Source organism: Corella eumyota, chromosome 6 (assembly GCF_963082875.1).
Source record: "Corella eumyota chromosome 6, kaCorEumy4.1, whole genome shotgun sequence".
NCBI lineage: Eukaryota > Metazoa > Chordata > Ascidiacea > Phlebobranchia > Corellidae > Corella > Corella eumyota.
Genome location: NC_137495.1, coordinates 2,960,438 through 2,973,529, shown reverse-complemented (window position 1 = coordinate 2,973,529; position 13,092 = coordinate 2,960,438). Strand labels below are relative to the sequence as shown.

At 32.2% G+C, this 13,092-nt stretch overlaps 3 protein-coding genes across 3 annotated transcripts; 2 read left to right on the top strand and 1 right to left on the bottom strand.

Moving 5' to 3' along the window:
* Nucleotides 1-270: 270 nt before the first annotated feature.
* LOC145755417 (uncharacterized) lies at nt 271-1,723 on the top strand. The gene is made up of 2 exons (XM_082571652.1): nt 271-930; nt 1,067-1,723. The coding sequence occupies exons 1-2, from the start codon at nt 327-329 to the stop codon at nt 1,177-1,179; spliced, it is 717 nt and encodes a 238-aa protein (XP_082427778.1). The 5' UTR covers nt 271-326; the 3' UTR covers nt 1,180-1,723.
* Nucleotides 1,724-2,518: 795 nt separating this feature from the next.
* LOC145755422 (uncharacterized) lies at nt 2,519-4,255 on the top strand. Its single transcript, XM_082571656.1, has 5 exons — nt 2,519-2,969; nt 3,035-3,108; nt 3,170-3,436; nt 3,530-3,663; nt 3,877-4,255. The coding sequence occupies exons 1-5, from the start codon at nt 2,559-2,561 to the stop codon at nt 4,008-4,010; spliced, it is 1,020 nt and encodes a 339-aa protein (XP_082427782.1). The 5' UTR covers nt 2,519-2,558; the 3' UTR covers nt 4,011-4,255.
* Nucleotides 4,256-6,523: 2,268 nt separating this feature from the next.
* LOC145754939 (uncharacterized) lies at nt 6,524-12,577 on the bottom strand. The gene is made up of 11 exons (XM_082571114.1): nt 12,354-12,577; nt 12,055-12,176; nt 11,402-11,499; nt 11,144-11,273; nt 10,366-10,447; nt 10,049-10,269; nt 8,072-9,126; nt 7,742-7,918; nt 7,576-7,634; nt 7,297-7,460; nt 6,524-7,157 (listed from the first exon to the last, which is right to left on the bottom strand). Exons 1-11 carry the CDS (start codon nt 12,358-12,360, stop codon nt 6,996-6,998), a joined length of 2,277 nt encoding a protein of 758 aa, XP_082427240.1. The 5' UTR covers nt 12,361-12,577; the 3' UTR covers nt 6,524-6,995.
* Nucleotides 12,578-13,092: the final 515 nt, after the last annotated feature.

Below are 13,092 nucleotides of genomic sequence, written 5' to 3'. Positions count from 1 at the left end.
TGACATATATTGTGTATATTAGTATCTCTATGGATAATCCCAGTCTGACATTTTATTTTTTAATTAAGAATAGGTAATATGCTAGAAAACTGGTAGTCTTACAGTCCAGACGACATGCGGACGTCTGTCTGTTTAGGAAACTGGAATGGTATTTGTCTGCTAAGTTAATGAAACTGAAATGTTATTTGTCTGCTGAGTTATTTATTTAAAAATATTTTCGGTCCTAAAGAAATTTGGATTAAAATTGTATTTTTATATTGGTTTAGGTTTGTATGAAAAATCATAAAATACCTAAACTAGGCTAATCTGTGGTTTTAAATACCTGAATGGCCATCACCGATAATGATGGCCAGGAAATGGCAGAACCTCCTGGCAACCAACCATCTAGAACCCCTTCAACTAGTCAACGACCAGTTGAAAATTTAATCTCTGCATCTCTGTTCTCTAATAACTCACCAGTTCAAAACCCAGCTCCGGAGGAAGCAGCAGAGCCTATTTTAGCTAATACCACACCTGAAAGAAACTTACCACCTAGAACCCTCTTTACTGATAACCCCCCACTTGAAAACCCCCAACTTGAGAATCTACCAACCCCATCTCTTCAGGAAGACAACCAAAATGTTCAAACTTTAAATACTGGAAACATTCAACAATCAACCCATGATATGACTGATACTGAAAATGTAAATGCATCTCGACAAGCTCCTGGTTCTCCTCCAAGAAATCCAAATTCTCAATTAGGAAGCATCCCCCTCACACCAATTCATTCTAACACATTCTATGGGCATAATGCAAAAGTTGTTGGTACGGTATTGAAACAAAAACATCAGCATCATCATTACCATACCCACCACCACCACCATCATTATCCTAATACTGACAGACTCCGTCCTAATACAAGAAGTACCACTAATGCTCATGCCAGGGAAAGTAGGTTTAAAAACTTTAAATTAATTACTATAAGAATAATTAAATTTTTTTTCTGGTATTTTGTTATTTTGGTAAAATTGTGGATCAGTTATTTGAAGTTACAAATTTGAATAAACATTGTGTATATAAATTTAAGGGGAGGGAGAAAGATTGGCAGAACGACGTGTTCAGGATGAGAATGCTGAAGAGATTAGACCACGGACACGAAGTCGATCAAGGAGGAGACTTAACCGTAATTACCCCCACTAAAATTTAAACAAATTGGCCTATTAACAAAATTTGGATGTAAAATTCTTGAATTAATACCAATAATTAGTTTTGGCAACACTGTGTTATTTTCATTTAAAAAGGGCCTTAATTCTTTTTAAATCACACCAAATATATATGCAAAAACTGTGCTTGCAATCATGTTTATTTTTGGTAAGAAAATATTTATTAAAATCTTCATTAAATTAACATATAAAATTATAAAAAGTTGAATTGCTTTATGGGTAAGTTTATTTAAATTTTTCATATCTGTTTCTGATTCTTACACTGCCCTATTGATCTTATTTTTTGACTTTTAAATTTTCCATTTCTTCTTTTATGTTTTAAATTTTACTAACCATTTTAGCAGTTGTTTTTACTTTCCGTGTAGTTCTTCAAATATTTTTTGTTAAATTTTTAATCATATTATTTGTTTGAATAATTGTGATCTATTTTGTTTTGCTTTTAGATAACATTTTTTTAAAATTTTGGCATTGGATTTGTTTCGATTTTTAAACCCAAACCACACAATAAAACTGGTTAAATTTGGTCCAAAACTCGTGACTTTAAATATTTATCATTTTGCGGTACTTTATTGTAATTAAAGTTATTTACAGCCTTAAAGGTGTACTAGGCTTTAAATTTTTTCCCGGTGCCTTGTATTTTTAAATGAAGGTATTATGACTAACTGGACTGACTAACTGGAAGGGTAAGCCATATTAACATTTGTAAAAGAAGGTATCGTGTACATGTACACTGTAATGTTTGCCTTCCCGCTGATATAGTAACAAATACAACTGGGTAGTTTTTTATTTTTTCGGGAAGGGGTAAAGATATGTTAATGAAACATGTTGAAAATTTTTGTTAATGTTTATTAGTGCAACTTGAACCCAAACCTTGCTTTACCGTTTACCATAATACCATCATAACAATTTCTTTTAAACGCGTGAAAATCACGTGATATAGCATAAGGTGACTTATTACAAAGCCCTTTTTGTGAGATTTAGCAAATACATAAAAAGGCATACGCGATACACTATAGGCTAATACGCAATAGCGAATCCTTATTAATATAACTAAATACGAAGAAATGTGTTAATTCAGTGCTTTTTTTTATTTACCTTTACAGTAATTTTGTTTACAACCCTAATCACCTTATGACAACGTCGTATTTAGACTTTGGTAGCCTAAACCTAAGGAAATGATGCGGTCAACTTATAAACACTTGATTCCCCGGAAATGTAAAATTGATGATACATAGGAGACCCACACGTCACTTTTACAACTCATTGTTAGTTTTATGCCCCGCTCTATACTATTGCCTAAATTCGGTATAGGCGTTCATAGTAAAAAGGAATATTTTACCAAGTATTTGGTAAGAAATGAGTGGAATTAGCTTAAATAAAAGTACTCTAAGTATTGCCACTGATAATGAATATGAATTAGAATCCTTAGCACAAGAAACTGAATTTAATCAAGGTTTTAAAGCAGAAGATTTAGAGTCTGTAGAAAATGAGAGCAATTTATGTTGGTCTAATATTGTAAGTGGTGCAATATCACAAATCGTAGAGGATACGAAGTCGATAACTAACTCCGACACACTGCTGACTAAAGCAATGTTATATCGTACAACACACCCAGAATTATGGCAAAAACGCTTGGCTGAAATGGAAAATGATCTACAAAAAAGTCTTGGCAAAATAACATCGTATCCCTTTCTATTAGAGTACCACGAACAGTTTGATGTTTTTAATAAGGCAAAAAAGGAGTTGGACATTAAATTTGGAAACAAGGTAACTATTTTTGAATATTTTTTATATTAAATCTTATTTAAAGTTTATTTGATCTTTATTTTTAGCATCCAAATGTGGATATTCATTTTGAATACAACCTATACAATGACAGAACAAAAAGGAAGACAACTTATAGAAGGTAAATACAATTTACATAAAATCTATTTTTGCAAATTGAAAAAGGTATTTTTTGTGTTCAGTTTACAACCGAATGACGTCACAATCTTTCGAAGCAAGGACACCAACTTGTTAGAGAAGCTTCAAAGTGATGTGGACGAGACTAGGGGAGATCTTCCGGAGTTGGTAGTGTCTGTGAAGAGTGGAAACCAGTTGTTTAACGCTGTTAAGAGTCTCGATAAAACCATCAAAAGGGTTTGTATCAAGGCAAGCATGTACCCAGATTGTACGCAGAGAAAGACAAAGTTGAAAACCAAATACGCGGAAGTAACATGGAAAGGAAATTGCATGTAAAAATAAATTTTAACTTGAACAGCTAAAATGCATTCTACGTTTTATATAGGAACAACAAAAGTTTTGTATTTAAAGAGTTATTGTTACAGGTTTGCACATAGCTTTGTGTTCAAGGGGTTCACAATTAACGAAATAGCAACAAAGTTTATTCACTTAAAATTGGTTGGTCGAAGTTTTCACGCTAAGGTCACATTAGGCTCGTGTATGATTGCTGGAGAAAAAGGTCAGCAAAATTCTGTGTTTTTAATACCTGCTTTAAACCTTATTGTACCAAAAGGTTAATTAATAGCTTGCTTTGCAAAGCATTTAAACCTGTGTCAACTTTTTAAATAATGACTGACTCTACTGGTTATTTGCTCGGTTATAGCATTGTCATTTATATAAAAAAATACACTAAATTTTAATACCAACAAATTTATTATTTTTAATTTTACAGCCCATATTTACATAGAAAACAAAATTGGAAGGCAGGCCACTGATGTTGAAAAAAGAACATTGACTTCTGCTCTAAAACAGCCCTCTAAAGGATTTACTTTTAATCACGAATTTGACCTAAAAGATGGCATTTAAATTAATATAATATAGTCATTATAGTAAGTCCTATAATATACCTATTCGGAATATAGTTATGTCAATTCTTAACATTTTTTTATTTATATTGTTACTATTTCTACAAATTAAGACAACTGCCCGAACCACTGTAGTGTTAAAAAAAATTACATGATTTTTATATAACGTTTTTCTTAGTTTTTTGACTTTTTTTTATTCTTATTTATTGTTCATATAACCTTCTATATTATAGTTATTCTATTTAAATATAAACGATATTTTATTGGTACGAATATTATTCATAGAACAAAATGACTCAGAAATTTTTAGTTAAAATAATTGGACGCTAATGTAGACAGTACAATAGGTATATAGTGTCCACGCTTGGGTTTGGAACAGAATTCTTGTTTTTATATACTTTAATATGGGTAATACTGAAATGCAAGGTTATTCTAAAACCGACAATGAAGATAGTTATTTAAGCGAAACTTATTCGGATACAAGTAGTCTGAATTCAAGTAAGAAATCAATCAATTTTGTTGAACCTCTCGTACATACAAATATCAGTAAAATTGTCGCCAAAGATGAAGTTCAAGTAAAAGATGATAAAGATCAAACAACGAAACCTACACTTCTTGAATTAGCAACTATATACAGAAATAATAATCCCGAAAAATGGAAGAAAAGGCAATTGGAATTGGAAGAACCTTGTTGCAGCAGATTTAATTGCGACTTTTTGTTGGAATATCATGCTGAGTGTGATGTTAAATTAAAACTAAAACACCAACTTGAAGAAAAACATTCAACATTGGTAAAAATGTTATTTTACTTTATTCACTTATTTCGTAGAAGCGACTTTATTGCATAATTGTTGATTGAATCATTCGCCCAAGTTTAGTCTTTGTTAGTTGATATAATGTACCGGCATATCGGCAGCGTGGTGTAGTGGTAAGAACACCTGTTACACCACACATGAGGTCGTGGGTTCAATCCCCACTGATCTCATGCTGTAGCACCCTTGAGTAAGGCGATATAAACGGCATGAACTCCTGCTGAGCCAGCACTTAATCAGCAGTATAATTATCGGGCAATTATAATCTCTAAAATATCCCAAACTTCCACAGGCAACTCGAAACTGGGTCGGAGTAACTGATGTTACTTTATGTTTAAGTCGCGCACTCGACTTTCCCACATCGAGGAAAAAAAATGATAACCAGATGACATATTGCCCGCCCGTCCATTTAAGATCGAAAGTTTTGCTTCGCTTATTTGGACATGTCACGTTACCTTTAAAACGTATGTTTACATATTCAATGGGAATGTTATATACATTAGGTTTTACATGAATTCAATTTAGCATAATTTTATTTAGCCACCCAGTCTTCAAGTTGATGTTTCATTTCTTAATACCGATATTTTGTACAGAGCTGTAAAGTTACCAGATTATACCAGGTCAAAAATAATATTTTTAAATCAATATAAAAAGTTTTAAAAAAATTTGAACTTTGTATATATGTCATCATCAAAACGGAACTGTTATTCATGCTCACGATGGGCACACTGAAAAAAGAGGCGATCTTCCTGAACTGATCATACATGTAATTCTAAAATGCTTCATTTGTAGATTTTTATGGCAAATATTGCCTTTTTGAAAGCGTTTTTAAATACCTTGGATTTTTATGTAGTTTACTGATATTTTAACTTTGATTTAAACTTTTTATTTTCTACAGGTCAACTCCTCGTTTCATATACTTAAAGACTTGAAATATGACCACAAAATAAATTATGTTTCTTTAAAAATGACTCTCTATCCAGATTGTTTGCTTAAACAAAAAGGATCTCACATGTTCGGGAAAAAAATCAAATCAAAACCTCACAGTTTAAACTGGAAGGGAGGTTGTCGGTTTGTATTTTCTTGTCATTTCGTCATCTTTTTCATGGTGTTAACATATAGCGTAACGCGTTACCTTGACCAGTCTTAAGTTTCCTCTGATAGAGTTGGATATACTTGATCTAAATACACATTACAACTTAATACATTTTGTAGATTTAACAGCACCTTTATCTACAAGGGATTTACTCCTGAAGACTTAAGGCTTAAATACATTGAAATTAAAGTAGTTGGAAACAAGGAGGTTTTGGGATTCAATTTATCAAAAATTAAAGTTAATGTTGGAAGAGTGATAATTGCGGGAGAGAAAGGTAACTCAAAAAGTTTAAAAATCTTGCTTTTATAATACTTCTTATTAAATTACAAATAAAGCTTTGATACAACGTGATAATGGTTCGTTGACACCACCAAACCATCAAGAAAATGATGCCATGTGTTTTGCTTTAAACTATCCAGGAGAATCTTTAGTTTCAATCTTGTTTTTAACGGGCATTTTAGCAAATAGGAAAGGGTAATAAATTCTCTATATTCTATATAACAGCATGTGAACTATTATATATACTTAGGTTTCCAATCTAGTAAAACAACATTTTTTATAAATGAAAACACATTAGTTTCTTTGTTTTGTTCTTTAATAAACAAAATATACAAAACAATAAGGAACTTTATAAAAATAACACTAACAAATCAAATATGTCGTCAGGAGGAAGGAAAGTTTGGTGGACAGTTCGAATCAAAGTTCGCCAATCACCGACTCGACTCCGAGTTTAACTCAAAATTTGACTCCAACTAAATCTCAAGTTCGGTCTCAGAGTATGAGTCCGGGCAAAAGGCGACCGTCGTTTTTGCAAGTACTTAAAAAAACTAAAAAGGCGAAAGCAGCATTGGAAAATAAGGAAGTTCAATGAAGGAATATAAAAGAGCACAATTGTAAGGTCAATCTGTTGTCGGTAATGTAACATAAAAATGTACGAATTATTTGAAATATAATATACCATACAACAATAGTATTCATATAGTATACATTGTTAGTTCATTTAACTTATGAATGTCAAGTCGAATAGGAAAATAAAAGGAGGTAATTGCACTTATTATTAAAACACCACAAAAATTTGTTAACGACATTGACATTTTTGAAGCTGCGAAATTTGAAATCGTCGATAGGAATCTTTTTCCATCAAAACAAAAATTCGATTTTGGGCTTCTACAAATGCCTCAGGTTCTAAACATGACATTTTCTGTTTTGTAGAACTTCGCGTTTTAGCGTCAATATTTATCTAAAAAAGAAAATGTTTTGTTAATTTTATGATTTTGAAATTGTGTCCTTATACTTTTTGACTATATTTATTTATTTTTGATCACTAAAAGTGCTTAATATGAAAGGAAAAGGGATTTTAGTTGTCTTGTTGTACTTACTTCGTTTGGACTGTCTTCGGCTAAGTATCGTTGGAAGATCTTGGCAGCAATTTTAGTTCGTTTGTTTGATTTAGCTTGCTTGTAATTTTCGCATTCTAACCAGAAATCTAAATTTTCTTCACTAAATTCGCTGATTAGAAATTGTCGGAATGGAGCAATGTGACCTAAAAATAAATATTTATTAAAAATCAAATTTAATTCTGGTCTAGCTTGTTACATATAACAACATTATATTCATATACTGCAAATAAAAAAAAAGTAAATTGAACTATCTTTTACCTTTCTTTTTGATAACTTCTTGTAAATTTTGGCTGGAAAATATACAATGCTCACAATTTCTGTAGATAAAAAAGCTAATTAATACTCGTTTAAATTCGGGATGTTGTTAATCCAGTTCAAGCAAGACTTGTTTCATTTAAAGTTGATATAGTGTTTGTTTATTTACCTTGCGCTTGATTTTCTTAAACTGTTTGTTCGTTTTAACTGTTTAAATGTTTCGTTGCTTGCGTTTTTATATCTTAACAACCAACCGGTCGATAAAGACTTGGGAGGTCGCATTTTACTAGGACTGTTTATGTTGGATTCAGATGCTTTTCTTTGTATCCAGGTTTTAAGTGAATTTCTGCAAAGAAATACGTTAATATCAAATATCCTAAACTATTGTATAAATAAAGTACTGAATTAGAGTATATTTGTAATGTTTAAACCAATAGCAATACGACTTAAATAGTTTTTTTCTGGCTTTTAAATTAAGATTTTTTTTGTTTTTACTTACATTGAACTAGATTTGTTTTTTGAGTCCAGACTTGCTGGTTTTCCGGGTTTTACAAACTTGTTTTTCATCGCCAAATCACAGCTTACAACATATGCACTTTTACTCTCTTGCAGAGTGTGTTTCGAGTATTTTGACTCAGCTGCGCTAGATAGAAACACGTAATCCGAGTCCAGATCGCCGTTAGAGGGCGGGGTTTTCGACTCGTCGCAACTTGAAAAGTCTGTTTCAGAAGACGAAGAACTTAGAGCGAACTGGGTTGCACTATGGTATCCCTTATCGTCGATAGAAGATGATTCTGAGATTTTTTTATTGTTTGATTTTTCTAGAATGCGGTGAGGGTTTGGTAATCGAATATCATCTGGCTTCGGGAAACCATAACAACTTCGACTTCGGGTTTGCCGTTTGTTGGTAAGCTGACGCCTTTTTGCCATTTCGCCAAATCGTGACGTCACAACCGAGGCAGTTACAAAATCACGTGATTCTTGTGATGTCACAATGCTGGCTTTCTTTGTTTCGTTTCGTTGCACGATTGGTTTTTTAAAAGGAGTGGTTTCTCTTACAGTGACATCACAATCATCGTCGCTCTCGCTGTCGGTTGTGGTGACGTCACTCTCAGATGTGACGTCATCGTCCGAGTCGTCAGAGTCGCGAAGAACAGTTCGAACCTTAAGTTGTCTCGCTTTTGATTCGCGTTCGATTGTGTTGTCATAGCAATCAGAATATTCGTCGTCGTCATAGTTGACGTCATCAGCATTTTTGCCAAGGTAACTCATTCGGAACAACAAAAGATCAGTCGATGAGTAACTCTTCCTTCGTAAATGTCGTCGTCCAGTTGGAGTCCTCCCGGCTTTTTTCATTGATTTGTTTCCACTCGCTAGTTGGCGCAGAGCTCCCGTGTTTCGAACCTGCGCTCTGTCTTCTGAAATCGATTTGGTCGCTGTAACGAAATACTCGTCGTCTTGAACATGATTGTTGTTTTTTGGTAATGACGTCATAGTTGTGGGTCGTTTTTGCGAGCACGTGCTTTCGTGTTGTCGTTTTTGTGCCCTGGTGTTCTAAAATAAAGAATAGGATTTTGTGTATTGAGTTTTAAACACAACTTGTTTAATGACCAAGAAAAAAGTTTTTCATTTAAAAAAATATTTATACAAAGTTGTCATAACAAAAGTTTTCTTGAAATAGTAGTAACCCGTAAATTGGGTAAAACATTAATTTGTTACGTCACTGATTTAAAAAGTTAATAGCTAACAAACAAATCTGGGAAGGAGAATTTCCAAGTTGGCGTTAGAATATGACAGTTCTGACGTAGGTTGATTATTACGTCATAAAAACAGTTCTTTGTATGCGCGCGAGTAAGGTAAACAAACAGTCGTAAAATTTTTACAGTTTCAGTTTAAATTAATCTTGAAAAATATTTTAATTATTGATAATATTTATATTACAAGGAAATTCCGCCCATATTAATATTTATAATTTAAAATTTGTTTTTTTTAGAATTTAATTGCATCCCGCTCTAACCTAGTTACGCTTTTTTGACAAGGTTCCAACAATAGGTCCACCAATACGTTACATAATAAATCTACTTTCGTACAATATTTATTTACTTCAAACGGTTTATGTTTAAAATTAGAAAGTCTCTCGTAGAAACGTGAGAAACGGGTTTAAAAAATAACCTAATCCCAGCTTTATATTTAATTACTGGTCTCCCGTATTTACGTTTCAATAAAAGCGGTTTACCTTTTATATTAAAGAGAGGGATTACATTAAGATTTATGATCTGATTTCACACCTCAACGCCAATTTCACACGCGCTTAAAAATAATAGGTAAGTGTTGTGTAATCTTATTTTCTAAGAAAGCAAATTTGGCTAAAAGATTAAAATCCTAAAATACATTTATTGGTAACAATTCTGCTTATGTATTCTGTATATTGCTCTTAATAGTCTAGTTAAAAAATGCCCAAAAATGATTTTATTACCTTAATTGCTTTAACTAGAACGCTGCTAGACAACGAACTTGAGCTGCTTTGTGATTGGATGTCACATTTATGTCGCCTGGGCTGATGTGACATCGTGTGGTAACCGTTATTGCTGCGGGAAAAAGGTTCTTGTTGTTGGTGGTCGTTGTATGATTGTATCACGTGGTTTGGCCTCGGCCGTAAGGTACATGTGGTTTGGTCACGTGACTTACGTGGCGAGTCTGCAATTGGTTAAACAAAAGTGTTATATAATTAAAATCACATTTTTTTTTAAATAATATTTTTTATGTCAAAATTGAATAAATTTGTAAACTTACTTGATTCGACAAAAGTCTTGACTGTCAAATGTTTTTTTCTTCCCAAGGACTCACCCAAAAAGTAATACCAACCCTGTATTATCTGTAACATTAAATAACGTTATTAACAACGTGCAAAATAATTGTTATACAATAACGTAATGTTAATTACATCACTACTAATTTGCAATTTCAGTAATTGGAGAACTTGAAATACTAAACTGTATTCAAATCATATTAATTTAATTTTCTAATAAATAAAACCGCTATAAAGAAAAATTATTTTCTTTTCTTTGTAAATTTTTATATACGTGCCTATTCAGCTACAAAAACGCTTTAATATCCAAGGTAAAAATAACATTTAAGCAGATTAGAAGCGCACTTTAAACGCTTGGTAATGTAAACACAAAGCCGAAATTGCGAGTTAAATATAGTAATCAGGACTTAGATTTGAAAACGTGATGCTAGCCCATTTAAATAGGGGCCAAATTGCTTAAATTTGGAATTATGATAATCTTGATTGAAATCGTGTTAGGTTAACAATATTGTAAAGATTTTTAAAATTGTGAAAATGGTTTTGGTATGATGTAACCAAATATTAAATACAATAAATAAGTTAACGGGTTACAATCTTCAACTTTCTTTAGAATTTATTAAGTATAACAAAAACTAAAATTTTAATTTAAAAAGGTTTTCAAATGCTTTTGGTAATATTCGAACCCTTAATATTACGTTCAACAACCCTAACGTTCAACAAACCATGTTTTACTATTAACTGTACAAGGTTAAATAAACTTACCTGTTGAGCGTTGGCGATGTTTTTGATTCCAAAACTCATGCAACCGATGAAAGAAGATCGGTCTTTATAATCTCGAATACTCCAGGCTGATATTAGTAATCGTTTGTTTGCGTCTCGCCGGGAGATGTCGCTGTTAAGAAAAATATATATTTTAATTCATTTCAAAATAATATGTAACACTTATATTTTATTTTATATTTAAAAAAGTCAGATTAAGTCACGTAACCATTATGAATAAAAAACAGATTTATGACGTACAAGGGGAATGTGTCGTGCATGTTGGCGGCATTCGAGATGATTTCTTGCGGCGTTGTTTTGTGCCTGACCCGAGATTCATGATCGGGCGACAGCGACAACTAAAAAAAACACAAAAAAATTATTAAAAATAAATTGAAGTTCAAAAATGAAATTCTAGCTCCTTTGGCAAATACAACCCTATACTTATTACTAGAACTGGTACAAAGGTAAGTATGCTGGTATTAAGCAAACACGTTGTATTAATTATAAGGCGAGTATGTGTGTACAATAATTGATCAAAGTACGGACGTGAAGTCTGGGTCATAATATATCCAAGCTAACCTTAATCGCCCTTATAACACTTTCAAATTACATTTTAATCTCGTACGCAATCTTGTAAACCATAAAACTATTTCCTAAATACGACTACACATGTTTTAAAGGGATTACATATTTGCATCATTAAATAGTGTTAGAAAAAATAATGTTAAAAACAGATTTATATTTACATATACTTTTGTTCATTTTAGAGTGCAAAATCATGTTATAAATAATTCACGTTTAATTTCAATTTCCGGCAAATTATTAAAAATTTATAAAGAAAATTAGGAACTTCTAAAATTACTAATTAGATTAGAATTTTAATAATTAATAAGCAAAACTGAATATTATACCTTGAGGTAGATGAAAGTAGGTCTACCATCAGATGAGGTATGGTAGGAAGGTAAGGATCGAACCCCAAGTATCGTGACTGTTAATTTCTTGGCGCTCGCGCAAACAACCAGTTTCATTTGGCCTGCAAATAAAATAACACAACTTTTAATTTTTTAATTTTCTCATACATTTATAATGTATATAAATCATACAAAATTTAACTTATTTTTAGGGCTATTACCATGTAAAATATGCCCATATAAAATGACTTTATCTTATTACAACAAAGTGATAGCATTTGTTATTTTGTATTACTTACCTCTCATTGCTGCTAATATATTATCTCCACTATTATATTACTTAACTTTTTGCATACAAATACTAAACTTAAACAACTAAATATCTGCACAGAACGAATAGTTTTATATCGGCAATTTAACCACCGCTACTTAATCCCTGTTTGCCCGCTGTGATCACTAATTGAATAGACCGAGCTGTCGAAATTCTCGTGGAGGTCTAACTACCGCCTATTTAAACTGCTCGCTATTCGAAAAACGAGAACTCTTTTTTCGCTGGGAAGAAAAAATGACGAAAGAGAAAATGGAGCAAAATCGGAACAAACAAAAGCTCAGCTGGAAAGTGGGGACATTGGGCATCCTTGCGAAAAAATCAACACAAAAGAAAAGTGGGTTTATTTCCCTTTTATAACTATTATTCAAATGTACTTTAATTCAAACCAACTTAACTCCGAACTGCGTAAATCCGCGATTAGATTATTTCTTTATTTACTTAAGTTCAACGGTAATAAAATACGGTAGTTATTATTATAACATCCTTATCAATTTTCTACGCTTTACTAAGTTTGGATATTTATGCTATGACTAACACCCGACAAGTTAATGCTTTTAAACACGATTCTAAAAATAAACTTGAACTTTGGCTCAAGATTTTGTTGCTGATACCTAGTCTCGCACAATAGACTGTCTATATGGTAATACGGCCTGTTATAACCAAAAACAATAACCCAGACGCAGACTATTTAGCATTTACGTGCAGAC